The sequence below is a fragment of the Phaseolus vulgaris genome, chromosome 8 (genome assembly GCF_051622355.1).
Source record: "Phaseolus vulgaris cultivar YP4 chromosome 8, ASM5162235v1, whole genome shotgun sequence".
NCBI classification, from domain to species: domain Eukaryota; kingdom Viridiplantae; phylum Streptophyta; class Magnoliopsida; order Fabales; family Fabaceae; genus Phaseolus; species Phaseolus vulgaris.
This window is the reverse complement of record NC_143505.1, coordinates 5,400,907-5,423,944: the sequence shown is the minus strand read 5'-3', so window position 1 is coordinate 5,423,944 and position 23,038 is coordinate 5,400,907. Positions and strand designations below refer to the sequence as shown.

The 23,038-nt window shown below is 31.4% G+C and overlaps 3 protein-coding genes across 4 annotated transcripts; 1 reads left to right on the top strand and 2 right to left on the bottom strand.

Moving 5' to 3' along the window:
- AN (NAD(P)-binding Rossmann-fold superfamily protein) lies at nt 1-8,048 on the bottom strand. The gene is made up of 7 exons (XM_068633526.2): nt 7,349-8,048; nt 5,014-5,167; nt 4,785-4,915; nt 1,329-2,102; nt 1,121-1,168; nt 802-915; nt 1-308 (listed from the first exon to the last, which is right to left on the bottom strand). Exons 1-7 carry the CDS (start codon nt 7,904-7,906, stop codon nt 237-239), a joined length of 1,851 nt encoding a protein of 616 aa, XP_068489627.1. The 5' UTR covers nt 7,907-8,048; the 3' UTR covers nt 1-236.
- Nucleotides 8,049-10,188: 2,140 nt separating this feature from the next.
- Nucleotides 10,189-13,393, bottom strand: LOC137823571 (putative wall-associated receptor kinase-like 16). The gene is made up of 3 exons (XM_068628758.1): nt 12,488-13,393; nt 10,776-11,827; nt 10,189-10,209 (listed from the first exon to the last, which is right to left on the bottom strand). The coding sequence occupies exons 1-3, from the start codon at nt 13,332-13,334 to the stop codon at nt 10,189-10,191; spliced, it is 1,920 nt and encodes a 639-aa protein (XP_068484859.1). The 5' UTR covers nt 13,335-13,393.
- Nucleotides 13,394-19,430: 6,037 nt separating this feature from the next.
- LOC137825784 (cysteine-rich receptor-like protein kinase 29) lies at nt 19,431-22,567 on the top strand. Of its 2 annotated transcripts, none has more exons than XM_068631570.2 (7): nt 19,431-20,338; nt 20,456-20,581; nt 20,896-21,026; nt 21,123-21,333; nt 21,438-21,675; nt 21,795-21,945; nt 22,039-22,567. In XM_068631570.2, exons 1-7 carry the CDS (start codon nt 19,534-19,536, stop codon nt 22,381-22,383), a joined length of 2,007 nt encoding a protein of 668 aa, XP_068487671.1. In that variant the 5' UTR covers nt 19,431-19,533; the 3' UTR covers nt 22,384-22,567. The 2 variants fall into 2 exon arrangements, with proteins under 2 accessions (XP_068487671.1, XP_068487670.1); XM_068631569.2 differs by having other exon boundaries at nt 20,893-21,026.
- Nucleotides 22,568-23,038: the final 471 nt, after the last annotated feature.

Genomic DNA, 23,038 nt, shown 5'->3' with positions numbered 1-23,038 from the left:
AAACCAAAAGATCATTCATCATCACACCAGGGCAAAGTGCCATCACAAGGTGAAAATCTCATGAAATTCCTCAATAAATAAAAAAGAAAAAGAAGCAAAATAAAGAAGAAAAAAATTATGCTCTACACTATAAATACATTCCAATCTTTCACAAAGAAACATTTGAAAGATCATTAAATCCCGTGACAGGAGTGATTTACAAGCTCCTTTTTTAGTATTACAGACCTAGAATCATTCTATTCAATCCAACGAGTAACTCCATCTTCGCCTGCAGTTGCCAATATCTCAACGCGTACATCCAAAACAGCCTAGTATATGATCAAGGATGATATGTCAATAAGAGGAAGTTCAAGGATTAACCAATCAGTTTTCCGAAATTTTACAAACTAAATTGTCAGCTTCTATATGATCATAGCCAATGACAAGCATGGATATAACAATTAAGCAACACGAATTAAGTATTTATTGTATACTATAATGCATCAGAGAGACGACTTGCTGTAGTAAGCTGATGGAAGAAGCTAATAGTTGACAATTTGTGTTCATAGGAAAAGCTAAAAAGGCAAGCGAAGAAACAAAATGAGCCATTGAAAGCCATCCTCTACGTCTTTGAGGAAAATTAAGAAAGATGGGGCTGTACAATTATTAAAAGGTTCTAACCAACCAATTTTGGAAAGCCTCAACACCATATTTAGCCAACTAAAATGTTTTACAACTAGTTATCAGATTGCAAGGAACCATTTAAATTTCATACCAATGTATCAAACACTGATTGCAACAAGAAAAACAAAGAAAACTTACTGATGGGTTTCTGCAGTTCACCAGTCTGCATTCCTGTAAGGAACCTTCCAGTGTCCAATTTTCCCAAACATCAAAACTATGACTAGCAAATACAAACTCCATTCTTCTATTGATCTGCAAAAATGACAGTTTATAACCAAATAAAAAACATTGTGTGTGAAACATAAATAATAGATTTAGCCATATGTCTAAATATTTAGCTTTTATTGAAAATAAAAACAGAAACACAGCATACTAAAGAATTGGTATATAGGATAATAATAAATTCTAAAGGAAATATATGATAAAATAAATAAACTGAGCATTATAATGCAATTACCTGCAATAATTTTCCACCAGCAGCAAGAGATCGCAATCCAATTGTGTCCTGAAGCAAATGTATTAACATTCAAATATCAGCTAATTTGCAGAACACTTGAGTTAAAATACATCTTATACCATTCTAAAGCCTAAACTAATATTTGAAATACATGATGTCATGTAAAATAAAAGTGATAGAATAAGTACAAAGTTCCTTCATGACAAACCTTGCTTCTGAAGATGATGAGGAACTGTGCAGCAGGGTCCCTTTTTGACACATTCGACATGGAATCCATGATCCAACCTCCACCTTTAACTCTTTGTCTTGAAACATGAAGGGCAGGGCGGTCTCTAGCATACAGAGCTATAACATATCCATCTCTCAAAAGTTCAGTACAGTTTCCACTAAGTCTCGCACTTGACTTTATAACTTGAGAACTAGTTGGTTCTTGCATTTCTATTGGAGTTTTTCTATTTCTTGAATCTTCAGAGCTGGAGCTCAAAGCTTGGTCAGTGCCACTCATAGCAGTATCATCTCTCTGAGATGTGCCTTCTTTCTCTAGTGCAGAAGGATCTTCTGATTTTTGTTGGGACTTTTGACGGGTATGCCTTTTTTTGGCCTTTTTACCTGACCTGCTGCGTCTTCCTTCAGACCTAGCAGAGGCACTTTGAGACAAACTTGAAACCTGATGATGGGATGAAGACTCTTTCACTTGAGTACTTACTTTCTTTTGGGAACTGTCAGGACTTAAGTGAACATCATCTGTTTGCTCTCTAACAATAATCTGGAGAGCATTTTCTTTGTATTGCTGATCAGATTGCTCGCTTTCATTGTCAACCTCACTCTCTTCTTCCACATCTGACATGGCATTCTTTGGAATAATTCCATCAATAAAGAATGTTTGTAATATGGATATAGCTTTCTCCCTTATCTCCATCCAAACCTCTTCACTGTAATCTGCACTTCGGGGAAGTATCAACACATTAGGCATCTCCTTCACCTGATGCAGACATACCGAAAGTATGTTATTATGGTATTATCCTATTTATTAAACTATCATTGCTATACAGTGACAGGACATAATCTAATGTGTGAGTGAGCGTTATATGATTAAGAGTAGCAAATACAAAATCAAATTCCATGAAGTCAACAAACTTTTGTAAAACCTATTTTATTTTGATAATACAGTTTTTCCAGGTAAAGGCAAGTTTAAACATACATAACACTGACATGTAGGTTTGTATAACTTTCGTAAGAAAACTTTGACCCTGATTATCATAATGTTGGTTAGAATCACAAGAATTGTATGTGTCCTGATTTGGTACAAAATCTTCAGAGTTTGAAACAAATTGTCAGGAAATTCATTTTTTACTTTGAATCATTTACTAAATTGTGTAAATCACTTCTTTATTGGAGGAATTGCTAATTGGTGCCTTATGCAATTCTTGAAAAGCGAGTCAAGCACACAAAATGGCATGGGTCTTGAGCCAGTTTTGAGAAAATCCCCATTTTACATTTGTCAATATGCAACAGCCTGTTACTAAGATCATCATAGATTACCAATGTTTGCATTCCATTATCACAAAAAAGGTGCAATGTCTTTCTAATCAGGTAGGTCTGAGCAATAGCAATACCAGTATTTTTTTTGAATTCTTTCAGAAAATTGGATAAAAAATGACGAATTCCTTTCCTATTTCGAACCAAAGTCAGAATATTAAAGTTTGAAGCCCCAGGACTAGTCCCCACTTTTTACTTTTAGAGTGTCTGACATGTTCAACTTTCTGACTCCATCATTGCCTTTTGGTGCTTTGTGCCCTCTCTATTAATGTCTCCTTTACTCAGTTCGAGTGACTCCGCCCCACCCGGTCTCTTTCCATGAATTCTCAAGTCTTTACCTCCCTGTTACTGTTGCATTAATTTTTTTAGTGGGGTATTGGGCCAGCAGAAGAAAAGGGACATATCACATGAAGCAAGAGTGAGTGTTCCTCCACATAGGCTTAGTTAAGTACAAGTATTGTTCACATATATATTGTGGTGGTGTTACAAGGATGAAACATCACTTTGCTCGAATAAAGGAGAATGTTAGTCTTGCACATCTATTCATGATGAAGTTAGAGAGATGTTTTTGAAGCTGTTAGAAGATAAAAAGGAAGCTAAAGGGGCAAATGATCAAGAATAATTTGATGTTGGTATCCAAGATGCTAAGGAAACAGAAATGTGAAATCATTTGTGAAGAGGTAGGAGGGAATTCGAGCATATATGAAGAAAATAAATACAATGAATGAGGTGTTGAAAGATAGAGAGGTGGTGACTCAAGACATCTTTAAATGCATTTATGGCAATATTTCGCCATTTAATTTGGTGAGAAGTTCCTTATTTATCAAAATGCTGGAATTGGTTGGTGAATATCTAACGGGCTTAAACCTCCCACTTATCATGAGGAGAGAGCATCTTATTTGAAAGAGACTTGACAACATCCAAGTTAGTTAGGGGTAGTGCAGTATTGAATGGGGAAAACGGGGCAGTCCGAAATAAAAAATGGTAGTCAAATTGGGAATCAAAATGCCTATTTTCCGATTCACGAACTGAGTTGTAATATTCATTATCAATAAGAAAAATAGCATGTACAACTACCAGACTTATAATTTATAAAAGCACAAATTCATGCCCAATAACAAAAATCTAGGAGCATGTTAACATAAAAAGTCAAATGGCTCACTATATGGCTAACAAAATAGAATAAACAACTTCAAAAGTGTTAAAATAATTTATAATATCTTCTGAGCAACTTTATAAATCCATTTTTGTTGGATCTATCTGTCATTGCTACACTTTGATTCTTTTCCTCTCTCTTTTTACTTCTGTTGCAAGATAGATATCTCTATATATAAATGAATCTGAAGAGAGATTCAAGTGAAATCTCTCTTTTACCTTCTCTCACATTTATTCTCAAGTAAAACAAAGATCTAAATCATCAGTCACAATGAAAAAAAAAGTGACTGATTAAATTAAGCTATAAAGTCACCCCCACCACACAAAAAAATGACAACATATCAGTATGGCCAAGTCCAAATGGACAACTTAATGATCAATTATCATCCCCAGGATCAACATTACTTAGTTCATCTTCATCCTCCTATATCAAAAGATCTTCCCCTTCCTCCCATCTTGAATAATATCTTCAATTTCATCCTCGCCTTTTATTATGAACTTTTAATGCATTTTATTATTCTAAATCTAATCAGACATAACTCTTCCTTTCCTTGATAGGAACCCCTCATCAAAACCAAAGCACATGTATATTCATCCGTGTAGCACATCAAGAATTGGTAAGAAGGATTTTTTTTTTCTCAATAATTCATAAATCATCGGATTCAATATTAAATAAACGAATGAGATCATAGGTATCCCCTTCTCCTCTCTACATTTTTTTGTCTTATCTTAAGATGAAAACTATACTTAACAAACACAAATGCATTTATTCTTAGATGCTCTTGCCGATTTGTTTTCCTATTTTGCACTTGTGTTCCTATTATAAAGTAAAACTTAACATCCTTCGAAACATTCAAGTAAGAAAGTAAAGGAACAAAAAGTTGTGAATTTCAATCAGTAGTTTAGAAATTTGTGAATGCCTGCATCATACCTTGCAAATTAAAGAATGCAAAACCTAAATTTACCATACCCATGCTTCCATCCATTGGGGCCCTTCTGCACCATCCAAAGCACATCCAGCGATGGTTCCATCAATCAAGAGCTGCTTTACAGCACAATCATCCAAAAGCTGACTACTACCCGTATTTACAAGAAAGGCTCCTATGAAAACATTAGATATATTATATATTTGTGAAGATAACTCAAACCATAAATAACAGAAACAAAGAAAAATATATAACATATGAACAAGTAAATACCAGGTTTCACATGTTGAAGACATTCAGCATTAATAATCTGCATTGTTTCATTCGTTAAAGCACAATGGAGTGATACAAGGTCACTTGCAGCAAGTAAATCATTAAGAGTATCCATTCTTCGTGCTGCAGGAGGGAACTTTGCTTTTCCTTTTCCCTGTGAGTGCAAGGTTGAAGGAAAAATTACTAAATTAGCCAAAACCTTATAGTATTTGATCAGCTTTTTGGGACTAGTACAAGTCATGCTAAGTTCCAATGTTTCAAAGAAACAAATAAAGAATGGAAATCAAAGAGAGCAGACTATGAAATAAACATTCAGAAGTTGAAATATAGAACAACAAAGCCTCTGTAACCCCCTTTCCCTGAAGCTACTGGTACTCAATTAATTGTCTATGCGTACCCTTGTGCAAGTTTGTTAGGGCAACAGAAACCTTAAGGCAAAAAGAAGCCGAAACAAATAAACATTTCACGATTGTTTTGAAGAAATGAAAAGGCTCATTCACCCTTAAAAAAAGATTGATCAAAATGTTAACAAAATGAAGAAATAGCATATGGTATGGCTATATTACAAAGTTACCAGCTAAACAAAATTCCATCCCCATGTTTGAACAGAGTACCCTAGTATTATATTTACCCAATAAGGATTTATACCAACAAATCAATTCTTCAGCTCTCCAACTGATTAGTAATCATCAAACCTGAAGTAAACAAGAACAGACTACTATTTCATGTTTTTATTTTAAAAAGTCCTCAGGGACTATTATGGAACAGGTGCAATTAAGAAAAATTGAAGCTTTTGCATTAACCAGAGAAAGGGTTTATACCAACTAATAGTCAATTCTCACAATTAACACATTTATAAAAAAAATCAAAAATAGGAAATACAAATTCAATGGTTTAAGAAAAACACAGGAATTTCCACCAACAATTTAGCTTAAATTTGGGGGAAATAATCACTTGTTTTTTTAAAGCTCTCTCAAGAACCTGCCAAAATAAGCTATAATTTCTTTAAAATAAGTTAAACCAGACAACAGTAAAGTCTCACGTTAGACCACAGTATCTTATTCTTACCTGAAAAGAGAATTTAAGTTGACAAAAGAAAGGATAGGAACTTGGGTATTATGTGGTGCTTAAGTCTCACATTGAATGATATGGGAAGCTCGGTGAAGTATTTAAGTGGTGGTTCTTCCCCGTAACAGGTAGTCTTTAAGGCTTGGTTCCCCAATGCTAGGATGCTTATTAATTGTTACTGGAGCTGATTGTCAATGTCTGAGAAAGGGCCACTTGCAAAGGATTCAAACTAGTGAAGAGTTATGACTAACGAGAAAGTTGAATAAAGTGTCACCAAGTAAAGTATCATAGTGTGAAAATTTCTTAAGGTAATATTTGACGCTCAAGAGAGTATTTTAGTGTTGGGTTCTTAGTTCTTCCCCCTTGACATCTAGCTTTTAAGGATGAGCTTTCCAAATGCTTTGGTGCTTATCAAGCAACATGCTGGAATGATGCCAGGCAAAATTAAAAAAGGAAATGCAGTCCAAGATAGTTAAGAGGAAAGCAAAATTAGATGAAAATGGGATCAAGTGGACCTGGTTAGGGACAGCAATGAGTGGGGAATGGAAGTTTCATACATTAGAAGACACCAAATGTCATGATGGAGAATTTTGTACATGAGGTAAAATTTAAATGATACATGTAATATAACTACTTAGAAAGAGAGGAGCTCAACCACAGAGCATTGCATAAATTTTGGTTTCCTTCTGCTTCTCTCTGAAGACTGTCCTTTGTCTTCTAGAGCTTAATGTAAGATTTAAGTTTCAAGAATTCGCTAGTTATCGATAGTAGTACCTAATTATAGTAAATAACAAATGTACACTACTCCGGTAACAGATATGCTTGTTTGCACGGACTGAAAACAACAAATTCATACATGCTAAGCCAATTCTATCAAAAACTGAAATACGTTCTCATCTACCAGGCACAGTCATGGGCCAATGCGAATGGTCAAAGAGCATTTGTGACTTTTCCATAGAAATGATTTCAAACCAAATATATTTTTAGTTCCAGTATTTCCACCTTTTTGTCTGGTTTCTTGTTAAACATCAACGGTGTTATTGCACACACCAACCATATAACCCAAATTGCTACACACCAGTTACAACGCCACAAAAACAAAAAAGCTTCAGAGTCATGAAACAAATGCTACAATATCAGTTAATCACCTAGTCTCGCAAACAACAAGTGGATCACAAAATTAAAGCATAGAAACATCAAATACTATTTAAATTTCAACAGAAGAAGGGTTCTTCACTTAATGAAAGAAAGATTAAAAAATACGTACTGCTTGAGTATCAAAATAGAGCACGCTCATTTTGAAGGCCAAGCTGCGAGTGGCCAAAGACCTAGCGGACGCGGAGATTCCGACGATGCCGAGAACAAGGCCGCGGCAGCGGCGCATCCCGCGGCAGAGAGGCTGGACGGAGCCGAGCCAGCCGGAGGCGGAGAGCGCGTGGCGGGAGAGGAGGTGCGTGCGGCGGAGGAGACCGAGGAAGAGCGCCATGACGGTGTCGGCGATCTCCTCGGCGCGCGAGGTGTCGACATGGACGAGGCGAAGGCCGAGGTCGGCGGCGAGGGCTGAGTCGACGGCGCGGTCAGCGGAGCCGAGGCAGAGGATGAGGTGATAGGAACGGAGGCGGCGCTGGGCGGCGCGCGGGAGGTAGGCGAGGGAGTGGAGGAGGACCGCAGCGGCAGACTCGATCTTGCCTTCGGAGAGGCGGCTGAGTGGAACATGCTCGACGCCGGCGTTGCCGGCAAGGGATTGGAGCTCGAGAGAACAGTCGTCGATGCAGTTTAGGGTGACGACGAGAGGGAGAGGCGCAGGGTTGTTACGGTGAGGCATTGCCACACACGATTGGATCTGCTACTCTTCCTTCCTCTCTTGCTTTCACTCTTTGCCTTCTCACTTATGCTTTCGCTTTAGAACCCTCTCTGTCGCCACTTTTGGAACCAGCCATTTTCAACCACCTCTAAGAAATTAAAAGGGATTTTTATTTTTTTTCTTCTCTTTTTTTTTATATTTTTAATCTTTTTAAGAAATTAATCTTCAAGATAAAAACAATTAATACACAAGAAGTCAGATGATATCGTTTACTCATACTAATGTTGTTAAAAAATTATTTTAATATTTTTAAAACTTGTATTAAAATATTTAAATTGTTAAAATTTATTTATATTTAAATAGAAACATAATTTTGTTTCTTTATATATTTAAGATGGGATTAATGAAGTAGTGTTTTAATATTTTTACATAATTAAATTTTTTAATAAAAATGGTTTTTATATATAAAGAAAGTTAGTAACTTTGCTCCATTTTCTACTAATAATAAATAAATGTGTTTACTTTAAAAATAAATATCACATTTTTATATTAATCACATATATTTATTTTCAAATGTTTACTAAAGGCAACAAAGCCTGTAATTAATCCATTAAAATACAATAATAATGAGATTGTTTAGTCATCTTTTTTGAATTTTTGCTAAATAAAATTATAAAATAGAGTAATTTTTCTGTTAAGCACATGTTCCCTTTTGTTACTAAATATATATTGATAAATAATTCACACTTACTAAAAAAGTTGGTTAATTTAGTTAGTATCATTAATTTTGTGAAATCATTTTTCAAATTTTTGCTTAGATAATTAATATATAGAGATGATAGTGGGAATGGAATTTGAATTTTTAAAAGTATACTTTTGCATGCCCCCACAATCATTATAATACAGAAATATAAGCCATAGAATTTATTATTTTATGAATTAAAATACCTAATTTTTTCTTTAAAAAAGTAGTTAATGCAAAAAAACTGGAAAAGAGTTTTATTAGAAGGACAAAGAAAATGACTTTCTCCATCCGTTTTGTCCAAATTGACCAATGTTTTTTAATGAAATGATGACCTTTTATTTCCAATTTGCTCAAAAAATAAATTACATTAATAGTTATATCTACAAACAGACAAAAGTAAGCCATTCTCTTTTGAGAAAGTGGAAGTATTTTATGTGATAAAATTGTTTCAATACATGGGATATATGTAGAAAACCTTAAATTGAAGACATTATTTATATATAATTAACAGTGTATTAAATATCTTAAAATAATTATTTTGAACATTATATTTATAATATAAACACGTTTATGAATAATTTTATTATATTAACTAGTACATTTTGTAATATAAAATCATTTACTATATAAAAATAAAATAATTTAATATTTTGAAAAATGTTTAAATATATAATATATTAAAACTTCCTTAATTATTACTTTTTAGATTATTTGATAGCATCTTCTTGTTTTAAAAAATGCGAATATATGTTGGAATAATCCAAAAATCTTTAAAAACCAACTTGACCTAAATCTAATTGAATTCATTTAGTAAGTTATGGATAATTTGAATAAAAGAATGAAAAACCTAATCAAATAAAGTTAAGTTGTGAGTTTGGTTATGTATACTCAAATCCCAAACACAACTTTGTATATTAATATGTTAATACAATTTTTAATTTTTATTATAATAAATTATAATTAACTATAGAGAGAAATTGATGGGCTATGTAGTACCAACACTGACACGGATGGACACGGACACAAAGATACGTACAATCTCTAAAATGTAGGTTACAGATACACGAATCTATATATTATATAATTATGAATTATATAAATTGATATAAATTGACAATAAAGATTTATGTAAATAAGTATGTTTCAGCTTTTTTGTTGGAGCAGAAATAAGTGTTTTCATAGCTTGTTCAAAATGATTTGTTCATTATTTTTACAATCATAATAAAAATGTATACAATAAGTTTAAGTTTTTAGAAAATTAATTTTTTTTTTTAAATTGTGTTAGACTCAGTGCTAAAATTGCTAGAAATCCAACAAATATTTTTTAAATTGAACATTTCACTAATACTTGTTATACGAGTGTCATACGAGTGTCGATATTCAATACGTATGTCCGACACGAACACGCCATTTATAAAGAGTGTCAGAACCTCATATTGATGGGTTGGATAATTTGATAGTAATTCTAATTAAATTTTTAATCAAAGTCACATCTAAAACTTTAACACTCCAACAAGATTATCAACACTAAAGATTATCTCTTTTAAATTAGGATACATTACCCTTCTCTTTCTAATACCTGAACCATTTATGATTTATTTTTTCAAAAAACACAACCAGAGAGCCCAACTTCACCATCATTTCAAATTCATTAAAGTGTTCCTACAAGCCTAACTTCTCACCATCATTTCAAATTCATTAAAGTGTTCCTACAAGCCTTAAAATTAGGTTTAAGTTTTGCATTCTAGAGTGAGTTTAAGAGCGAACAAAAGTTGGAAAAGGTTGGAGACATAACTTTGAAAGTGTTTTTGAGGAGAGGAGAAAAAAAAACATATTTTCTTTAAGAACTTACTCTACATCATCAAGACACAATTTCCTTAATTTTCTCATTCAAATCAAGGTATGGAGGGTTGTTTCACTTCTCTAATTAAACCCTAAACCCTATTACAACTTTTTTTATAGTAAGAAGTTTGCCTATTAAAATATAATTTGCTATTTTATAATTATTTTACGATTTTAAATAAAATAAGTTTGAAACTTAAATTATTAATAAAGAAAAATTAATTAGTCACTATATTTACTAAATTAAATATTATTTTTAAAAAATTATTAATATATAAAATAATTTTTATTATTAATATAAACCTTTTCTATCATATATTGTTTTCTCAATGCTTCTAATTCCACTGAAACCTCTTTCATTGTTGGTCTTTTCTTCCCATTAAGTCTCAAGCATTTCATTGCAAGGTTTGCAATGACAAGCATGTCATCTTTTCTTGCTTCCTTAACCACCCTGCCATCTAAAATTTCATAAACTTTGTTATCCTTCAGAGAAAGAAACTGTGCAATCAGATTTTGACCCTCATCTTCCTCTAAGAATGAAACTGGCTTTCTCCCACTTATGAGCTCTACGAGCACAACTCCAAAACTATACACATCACTTTTATCTGAAAATTGACTAGATTGAAAATATTCAGGGTCTATGTACCCAAAAGTCCCTCCTACAGCTGTGGTCAAGTGAGTCTTGTCTTGTGGCACTGATCTTGATGTTCCAAAATCAGACACTTTGGCACTGAAGTTGCTGTCTAAAAGTATGTTGGTAGGTTTGATGTCTCTATGGAAAATGGGAATAGAAGCTGAAAAATGCATATATGTAACTGCTCCAGCAACCTCACATGCAATTCTAAGGCGAGTCTCCCATGAAAGGGAGGGCTCATTGTCTCTCCTGTGGATATGGTGAGAGAGTGTTCCATTGGGAATGAATTCATAGACCAGTAAAGGAGTTTCTGTCTCGAGACAACAACCAAAGAGTTTGACAATGTTTCTGTGGTTGATCTGGGACAGAATCACCACTTCATTGACAAAAGTCTCAATCTGGTTCCTTTCAATCTCTTTTGACTTTTTAACTGCAACAATGGTCCCATCTGGTAGCATTCCTTTATACACAGTGCCAAAGCCACCCTGACCAAGAAATCTACTCTTGTTATAGTTATCTGTTGCTTTCTGTAGCTCCTCAGCTTTAAACAGCTTTGCCATTTCTCCATTTCCATAAAAAGAGAGCTTCTCTTGTAACAAGTATCCACCATTTCGCCTGAATAAGCTTTCCTTACGAATACTTTCTCTCCTTTTCTGAATATATTGATATGATTTGTACCCCAAAAGAAACAAACACACAAAACCTGCGCCAATTCCAACACCTGCAAATGCCAAGTTTTTCATTCGGGTGGCAAAATAGACTTGCAATGAAGATACTCTTTTTTGTAACAATGGTTAAATAACAAGTTTGAAGTTCAATGATTTGGCAAAAATAGTATATATGAAGAGGACACAGATCGTACTGCATGAGCTAGCTTTATGAAGTTAAATGTATATAGAGTTTTGTCAAATAGATTGAATTTGGCCAAAACCACAAATGTATAAAAAGTGATTTTTAATGTATTATGAGTATTTATCATAAATAACAAAATCTAATTTAAGAAATAAATAAATTATTCTGGAAAACATATTATCTTGAAATATCAACTATATAAAATATTTTCAGAGTAACTACTTAGATATTCCACTTGTAAAAGTCAAATTCTAAAAGGGTTCTACATGAGATATACCATCCTGTGAAAACTTGAAGTTTGAAGCGTACAATGCTCGACATAAAAGCAAGCATGGTGGAGATCCCTTATGACTCAGTGATTTAACCAAAATAATATATATATAAAGAAGACAACTCAAACTTCACGAGCTAGTTTCTGAAGTTGAGTTAGAGCCAAACTCAGTTATGTTATGCTATGTTAAAATGGTAAATCCAAACTCCAATACAAATATATCTTGATTCTTCTTGAAGAGAGTTTAGACAAAATTACCTAAAGCAGCAACCAATCTTGTAGGAAATTCTTTGTCACCAGATTCATCACATAATAGCCCCTTGGAGCTTCCATCTGTTTGTGGCTCTCGGTAACATTTACAGTAGAATTCATTTGGGTTCTCTTTGCAGTTATTCCCTATTAGAGGAACTAAAATAGGTGTGAAGTCAAGGAGACTCATGCTGCTATTTGCACTCTGTGGCACTGACAACTTATTGGCCTCTAGTATACTTTGTTCATCCACGCCATAAGCCTCTCCTATGGACTTAATAGTGTCACCAGAGATGACCGAGTAAACCAGCAAAGAGGTGACCCCTTTTGCAGTCTGATTTGCAGTGGGACAAGCACATAACATTGGAACCTTGAGCTCTGCATCAATTGCAATATCAGTTGGAGGATAGTAATTCTGACCCATAATTGCTTGGCAGGTGGTGAGGCCTTGGAAGGTTTCTTTTACCAACGCCCAGTAGGTATCATTCTCTTTGACAGAGTAAAGAGTGTCATACTGGTAGATGTTTCCATAACATGAACAGAAGACAGGAACAATGATTGACTTATTGGAAGGAATATTGTGAGTTGCTGAGATATTGTTGATTGAGGTTATATCAGATGTTTCAGAGCCAAGAAGGTAAGCAATGATCACAGGGTTGTCATAGGGAGATTTGGACCTGTAAAGTAAGAAGGAAGTGCATGAGTTTTGAAGGCCATTGCAAAGATATCCTTTAGATACAGAAGGGTCATTAGAGCAGTCATAGACAGTGTTGTTGAGGTATACTTGTTGGCAATTTTGCGAGTGAGGGAACAAATATAGGAGCAGGATTGTGATAAGAATATTGAGAAGCTCCATGAACAAATCTTCAGGAAATGCCTTAGATGATTTTTTTTTTTCAATGGAAAGTTGTGTTAATTGCAAATAAATAACTGCAATTAGAATGATTCAGAAAGGGTTACCTTAGATGATACTTTTATTAATATATTAATTCTTATTTTTTAATAAATAATCTCAAATTTTCAATTATATTTTTTTATGTTTCTTTTAAACTAAACCATATTCATTTCTATACTATTTCTTTATATAGTGTTTTTTTTTATCTATTTTTTCTTTTCTGCTAAACAAAGTAGAAGAAATGTCATAAGATTCCGAAATTTCCAATTTGATGTAAAGCAAAGCAGTAGAAAAGACTTCCCAAGCCATGCGAAGAAGAAGATTCAATTAGTATGACTAATTTACCTGATAGGATGACAAATTGAAACTTGTTAGTTCTACTTTAGATTTTTTTAAAGTGTGGTTTGAAGTTTTTGGATAGATATAATTTTTTTTTTTAAATTATAAAAATATATTAATTATTTTTTATTTTATCTTTATTTATTTTTACATCAATATATATAAACTAAATAAAAATTAAGGAATAAAGATATAAATAATAATTAATATTATTTTAAATTTTAAAAATAATGAATAAATAAAAATAAAATTTTCAGATATACGTTAACGATGTAATGGACTAATACAAATGAATTCAATGTATATGAATTGAGAGAAATATTAGCGAATCAAAATACACATAAACATAAATGATAAAAAGAGTAAGTTTTATAAGAATTAATTATTAGAAAGTTATAATGATTAGTCCCTAAAATTCATAACCTTGTTAGAATATGTAGCTTTGCATCTTGTTCTTTGAATTGATGGAAAAATTGTCATTAGTGTTATTAATTAATGATTATTGGTATCATTCTTTAAATCTTTAGGGTCATTTTCGGTAGGTATTTTTAGAGAAAATTTAATTAAACTATTTTTTATGAATACTATTTTTCAACAACTTCATGATATCATGATATAAATGATGTTATAATTTAAGATGCATAACAAGAAAACATCAAATTAGCTTTCAAATAATTGTGTCAACCAAAATAAAATGTTATTAGACTCAATTATCATCTTTAATTTAATGTGATACAAAAGTTTAATTTTTATAAAAAAATTAAAAATATATAATCATGTTTAAATTTATTTTCATATTATGTAAAATGTATACGTCAATTAAGTTGATGCTCACTATAGAATGTCACAATTGAACAACCTAATAACGAATGTATGCTTAATATAAAAACACTAATAGAGCCAATTTAGCTAACTCTAAGATGATGTTAATTATTTTTAATAAGTAAAAATATTTGTATTAGTATAAGATATTACTTGAAATAAATAATAAGTTTAGTACTAACTAGCTCCCACATAAATCACATTAATCTTATTTAATTTTAACAATTATATTCATGTAAATTGACATAGGATAAACTGACACTAATTTTGATTATTTTATTATTTATTTAGTTAGCGTCAATTAGGCTGACATTAATATAATATATCTTTAATATATATTTAAGTCAGTAACATTATAAGAAAATTATCAAATAGAAATCAATTTTTAGAAACCAGAATAATTAGTTGCAATAGTAACTAAATTAGAGACCATTTTAGAAACTAAAAAAAATTGATTTCTAAATTAGTTTATATTATTAAATAATTTCTAAATTGGTATTTAAATAGCAACCAAAGTTTTATCTACCAATTATTTAGATTCTAAATTTGGTAGCAAAAACTTTGGTGGCTAATTAGATACCAATTTAGAAATCATTTAACAATAATAAAAACTAATTTAGAAACCAAAAATTTATTTAGTCTATAAAATGATCTCTAATTTAGTCACTATAGCAACTAATTATTTTTTGTTTCTAAAATTAGTTTCTATTTCATGATTTTCTTATAGTGTAAAATTCACACTAATTTTATTTATATGTTATGAATTTTGTGTATCTTCGTGACAAAGAATAAGAATCATAGATTATTCTTAATCCAAATGTGTAGATTTAAAAATGGTAAATGTAATGCAATTTGTGAGTTTGATTTAATCATCCAAAATACACATTTTCCTTTTTTCATATAAATTTACTCACACTCACTTCTTTCAATTCAACTCATGAACGTATTTTTTTTTTGTGTTTTACTTTTATTGAAGATGATAATAGAAATGTTGTACGAGAAACATTTTTTAAATAGATTTTCTTCAGCGTCGAATGAATGCTAAATTAAAAAAATGTATTAATTTTGGCTTAAACAATACTAAATTACTTTAACTAAAAATTATTTTGAAAATTGGTGATGAATTAATGTCTACCTTCAAAAGTCGACACTAATAGATTAATATCAATGATTTTAGATTTTGTTGCATGTAAGACACAAATATAATGTTATTAACTAATTAACTCTTTTTTTTTACTTATTTGTGTTTATTTTTGATCAATATTAAATGTCTATTTGGTTGGAGTGATGAGCAAACACACACATTTTAACATTTATTGAAAGTTGATTATGTCACATGCATTATTCACTAGATTTTATTTTATCTATCTTTTATTATTATCAAACTTTGAATTACATGTCAAATTATAATTTGAGCTCATTTGTAAATGTTTAACTTCAGAAAGATTGGAGTTTGAGTATAGTTGATAAAACATTTTAAAAAATCTTTTATGAATAACTCTATTACACTCGAGTCCTATGATAGTTTTAAAAATAAGTTTACAATATTTTTGCAAATATCTAAAAATTGCAAAAAATAACCAACTCATGTAAAAAAATATTAATGAATACTTTAGTTTATATCGGTCCTAGTTGCATTCAATTATCCTTTTTGTTAATATATTTAATTTTCTATTTTAAATTATTGGGTTTTGTTTGTTTGATCCAACTTTTCTTTTTTTGTTTCAGCTATCTTTTTCTTATATATACATCATGTATTTTACTCTCTAATATACAAGTGAATACAAATTTCTTTTATATTTATTTTTCTCTACAATTAGGATTCATCAAAACCTCTCTTTCTTCCTTACGATTACGTACGCTACATTAAAGCATCACATCAGACAAGGAATATTCATCTTCATTTACTGTAATACTTTTTCAACTACAAATTATTAATCAAAACATAATTATAAATATTGACATTATTTATTATGTTTACAATAACATACAAAGTCACTTTTTCTTTTTCTGAGTATCCACTAATCTTTCCTTATAACTAAACAATGTCATTTCTAGTTAATTATATAAACTTACTCTTGTCATTTCTAACTAAGTATTTAAATATGTCGAAAGATTAACCACAAGTGTATAGTGTCTCGGAAATACATAAAATCACTTTTGATTATATATCAAAAGTTTTAAAAGATTATAAGAAAAACTAAAAATGAGGATATACAAATAATCACACCTTCTTCTTGGAAGATTTACAAGTAAAACACTCATACAATTAATATATGTTTCTATGTATTTTTATTTTTATTTTGCTTAAAATTATTATCCATATTTATAATTATTGATTATATTTTATTTTTCCTTTAATTCATTTTCCCTTTATTTTAAATTCTCTATTTCCTTCGACATATTTTATAATAGAATAAATTACACAAATTTATTGTAAAGTTTCTTAATATATTGCACATAGTTTTCTAATTTTTCGTATGTTTCTTTTTAAAGTGTACGCATGTGATTTTTAAAATATCTTAAAAAATAAATATAATGTATATTAAGTATTAGTATGATGTTTTCCAAATAATTAAAAAGAATGAATGTATGAATTAAAAAAGGAAGAGATGTCGAAGAGAATTTTAAAACCTCTTAAAGTTAATTAGTATAGTTTTCTCTTATATTATTGAGTGTGTATGATTTTTCTCATATTTTTTAATCTTTATTTTCTGTTCATATCTTAGAAGTACACTTGAACTATTTTCCAAAGTTGACTGGTAAGGTAACAGTACTGTGAGGTGCAAGTGTATTTACAATAAAACTGTAAAGGATATTGTTGTAGTTTCCTCTAGTATTATATTATCAATAATTTGACATCCTACTACAAGAAAATAAGGATATAGAGTGAGTCAAAATCGGTGGCGAAAAAGTTTTAACCACTACACCAAACAAATTCTTTTGTCATAATATGATTTGTATTATACTTATTATTATTATTAATGTGGGGAACGTGAAACATGCGTGGGCCGCGGTTGACGCAAACTGATTTTTTTAAAAAAAAAAAAATTAAATCAACAAGTACGTCATTTTTGCGTCATTTTAGCCGACGATATTAACGTCCGTTGCTGACCCACACAAATATTTGGAAGCTAATAGTTTGTTTTCTTGTATTAGAATTTAGTTTTTCTTAGAAAATAAATTTGAGGATTTGAATATTGAAATCTTGTGGAAAAATATTATATGAATTTTTGTTGTTAACTATGACTTGACTTGGACTTTTTGTTTTCAAAGTATGCAACAAGTTGTAAAAAAAGACTTTTCAATAATTGGAAAATGAACAAATTTACTAAACCCAATTGACAATAATATTTATTTAGTGTAAAAAATAACGGGTGTTTTGGAAATAGAAAAAATTTAAAACGTCACAATTAAAGTGACAAAAATACATTTTAAAGATAAAATGTAAAATAATTATTAAAAGAAAATAAATAATCGAGATCGTAATTAGTTTTATATTTTATCAAATATATGCTTACTATTGTAAGTGCACACTTTATATTCCAAAATGCACTCTCTCAGATGACCCACATTCAAATTTTAATGTTATCCTTGTTAAATAGCATTTAGATTATTTTTTTAATCTTCGGTTATTAGTGGAAAAAACAAAAAATTATATTTTGACAACCACATAGCCGTATATAAATTAAGTTGCATATAACATGCGATAGTTTTAAAAAAAATATATAATAAAAAATAAATTTGTAATGAGATTATGTAAAAAATTACTAAAATAGTAGTATTAAAAATTATATAATAGATAAAAAAATGGATTATCAATGTATAGATTAAAAAAAATTCAATAAACACATGAACATTTACATTTTAGTGTGTACGACCGGTTTGTTAAATTTCTGGGAATAATTATAAGGCAGGACAGATTTGATGTTTTCTAATAATACACGTTTACTTAAAAAGGAATGTTTTGTATTAATCTCTTTCTCATTTTTTATATAAACTTTATTTGTATATGGATTCCATATTAATTCAGATGTTTTTTTAGTAATTTTTATAAATATTTTATTTATTAAAATAAGATTTGTTTTGAAAATATTATTATACCGGTCGGGGTCCGTACCACACTTAAAGGCTCAACACCCAATTAAGGCCGACTGACACGACTAAATCATTATGCTCAAACATAAGATCAACAAACTAATCAGTAGTCAATTATTAGGTAATACACTCTTACTCACGATCCAAAACTCTAGTTCGACCCCATAACAAAGAACTCATGATAATCATATAAATAGACACAAATTTCAAGAACCAGGTAAGTCGCCATTCAGTATTGATAGCACTGAATGTCAGACATCAAAATTTCACTTGAAAGTCGGAGTGCCTTTTGCAGGTACCATCCGAGTTTGAAGTTCACAAAGATGAAAAGCAAGGGAGTAAAAGGAGAACACGAAAACGGTCTAAAAAAGAATGAATGAGAAGTTAATCGACAAATCGAAAAGAAGGACAATCGTTCTCTTAGTTCCAACCCGCTCAAGAACGATTATAAATATAAAAAAATTATATCAATATAATATAATTTTATTATGAAAAAATTGTGACAATGTGATATTTGATATGTCAAAAACTTCACCTAACATGAGAGTCTTCCCATAGGAAAACGTTATGTTAGCACTCAACACCATTCAAGAACTCTTTATAAATATTATAATATATTAAATTAAAGTTAAAAGTAAAAATAGTTAAAATATGTTAAATGAGTGGAAATTATGAAAGGGTAGTGGAAATATTGAAAACAAAAGTAAGCTGTCCCGTTGCTAATTTTCTCCACACACCTAACAATCGATAAAACTTGTCTGATAAACCCTCTTGGTCAGTCAACGTGACAATGGGCGATGAACAAATTTTCTGTGCTATTTTGTCTTCATGAATATGCCTGTTATAAATAAACACCTTGGCACTGATACAAGTTCTTAGTCACAGAAAAAACTTACTTACCATGGCAATGGCTACTATTTCTTCTACTTTGCTTTTCTTTCTCTTTTGGCTCCATGCAATAATGACAGCATGTGAAACCACCTTCGGACCAGATTTCGGAACCAGCAAGTTCTGTGATTCAAGTATGAACTACACAGCCAATAGCACCTTCAGCACTAACCTCCACACCCTCTTATCCACCCTCACTTCCCACAAAGAAATCAACTACGGTTTCTACAATTTCTCACATGGCCAAAACTCAGACAAAGTATACGCCATAGGGTTGTGCAGAGGAGATCTTAAGGTAGATGAGTGTCGCAGCTGCATCAACTCCTCTCAAGCCAATCTCAGACAGCTTTGTCCAAACCAGAAAGAGGCAATTAAGTGGGAAGAAAAGTGCATGCTGCGCTATTCCAACCGCCCAATATTTCACACCATGGAGACTTCTCCTCCCTATTACACGAACAACGACGAGAATGCAACGAAGGTGGATGAGTTCAATAAAGTGTTAGGTGGGTTACTGAGAAATCTAAGAGAGAAAGCTGCAGGGGGTGACTCTCGTCGTAAGTATGCCACGGACACTGCATTTGTTGATAATTTTCAACCCATACACGGTCTTATGCAGTGTACACCTGACTTGTCAAGGCAAGATTGCGGTGACTGCTTGGATTGGAGCATCTCAGCTATCCCAACGTTTGCCAAAGACAAGGTTGGTGCCTTAGTTCTTCTACCCAGTTGTAATCTTAGGTTTGAAATCTACAACTTCTACAACTCTACCGTCATATTAGACCCTCCACTACCACCTGCATCACTTCCGCTTCACCAAGGTATCATTATCCTTTTCCCTGTTATACTAGTTACTAACACAAATACTTATGATAAACTAGTCATTCCTTCTTAAATGTTTTGGTTTAAATGGAGTAGAAGATTTTTGGTTTTTGCAGAAGATCATGGCAACTCTTTGCGGACTGCAATCATCATAGTTGTGCCAACTGTTATCGTTGTTCTTGTTCTGCTGATTGTTATTAGCAGATATTTAAGAAGGAAAGCAAGAAAAAATCTTCTAGCTGGTATGTGTCTAAGTATTAGTTATTTGATACTTTCTATTTTCAACTATATGTCAAAATGAGTCTTGGTAAATGGACATATAATCTATTTAGAATATTCAAGTATATATCATAGCGTAGATAATGAATACAATAATAAGTAAATGCAAAATGGAAAATTTTACAATAATATTGTTCTAAGCATGGGAACTTAGTCACCACATTTGAAAGAAAGGAAAAGAGAAAAAAAAGGAAGCAAAATTTTCATAAATTATATCTCCTGATGTTCTTTAACTGGCTAACTATAATATTGTGCTTTTGTATCACATTTGAAGAAGAAGATGGAGATGATGATGAAATTGAAATGGTTGAATCATTGCAATTCAACTTAAGCACAATACAAGTTGCAACAAGTAACTTTTCTGATTCTAATAAATTAGGAGAAGGAGGGTTTGGATCTGTTTACCAGGTAAGATAACATTGTTACCTCTTTCATCAAACATGGTATATTTACCTATAAACTGAACTTCAAATAAATTTACCTTATACTAATATATATTTTTAGGGAAAGCTCTCTAATGGACAAGTGATTGCTGTCAAAAGGTTGTCAAGGAATTCTGGTCAAGGAGACTTGGAATTTAAGAATGAAGTCCTTTTGCTGGCTAAGCTTCAACACAGAAATTTAGTTAGGCTTCTTGGTTTTAGTTTGCAAGGGAGAGAAAAGCTACTTGTTTATGAATTTGTTCCTAATAAAAGTCTTGATTACTTCATATTCGGTAGGTTTAAATATTAGCATTTTTTCTCTTTTACTTTATCTCTGTTTCATGAAAAAGACCAACTATACTAAATGTTCTGAAACTCATTGCTTTGACACAAACAGATCCAACAGAGAAAGCACAATTGGATTGGGATACACGTTACAAAATCATTAAAGGCATTGCTCGAGGTCTTCTTTATCTTCATCAAGATTCCAGATTACGCATTATACATCGTGATCTTAAAGCAAGTAATATTCTCTTAGACAAAGAAATGATTCCTAAAATATCAGATTTTGGTTTGGCAAGATTAATTACTGCAGATCAAACACAAGAAAATACCAGCAGAGTTGTTGGAACCTTGTAAGTTTTAAGATATATTAGTGCTTACTAATCATCATAAGATTAATCAACTAATTATTTCACATTTTAGCTTGTCAAATGTTGATAATTTATTGAGAGAAAAAAATATTCTTATGCAGTGGATACATGGCACCTGAGTACATAATGCAAGGACAGTTTTCAGTGAAATCAGATGTTTTTAGTTTTGGTGTACTAGTTCTTGAGATTGTAAGTGGCCAAAAGAACCATGGTGTTCGTGATGAGAAGAATGGGGAAGATCTATTAAGCTTTGTGAGTGTTACTTTTCTGAATACTACAAAACTAATGAAGAAATCCAATACTATAAGATGTGGTTAATTATTTGTTTTGAGCAAATTGTTGCAGGTATGGAGAAACTGGATAGAGGGGACAGTTACAAATATTATAGATCCAACATTGAAGAATAGTTCACAAAATGAAATGATAAGATGCATTGGCATTGGTTTACTCTGTGTTGAAGAAGATTTAAACAACAGACCAACCATGGCTAACGTTGCACTCATGCTTAATAGTTGTTCTATCACTCTCCCAGTGCCTAAAAAACCTGCATTTTTCATAGATAGTGCAACTGGAAGCCTTCCAAACATGTCATGGGAAGATTCATGGCCAACAAGAGGGACTCAATCCAGTGGTAGATCAGCTCAGGAATCAGTGAATGAGGCTTCAATTACTGAATTATACCCTCGTTAGATTCTTCTGGTCAGTGCTACATTTATTATCAAATACTATGAAGATAAGTCACACCAATTATCATGTGACATTACAATGCTTTGAAACTTGTGATTAATTTCAAGTAATAATATATGAATATATAAGACAAAGTTCTGTTGGTCTGAACTGCATGGTTTGATTATATATATTATGCTACTCATGCTGCTGCTTGTTGTTCTTTAATGCTATAATGCAATTGTTAGCATCTCACACAGCATTAGTTTTATCACTAGTTTACTGCAAAATGATTTGTTTCTTTATTTCAATTTGATCACTATTCTCGTACAAACTACAAAAGGATTGAAAGAACTTCCAATCAGTTGAACAATTAACGTTTACGTTTCATTCCTTCTTTTCCAATTCCTTTGCTTTCGGGGGTTTAACTTCCTTCCATCATGTTTGCTACCTTGGATTTTTGGTTGAAAGAACATACCCAAAAAATATTGAGACACTCAAGTAAGTGTTCGGTATTCAATATCATAAATGCATAATAATAACGTATATTTTTTTAATTATTGTGCCTATTTAAATTACTGTGATTGACCATAACACTATTGAATTGAAATTAACACATTGTGATCAAAAGTGTATTATCTAATTCTTCATATACAACTTAACCTTCTTTGTTAATCAT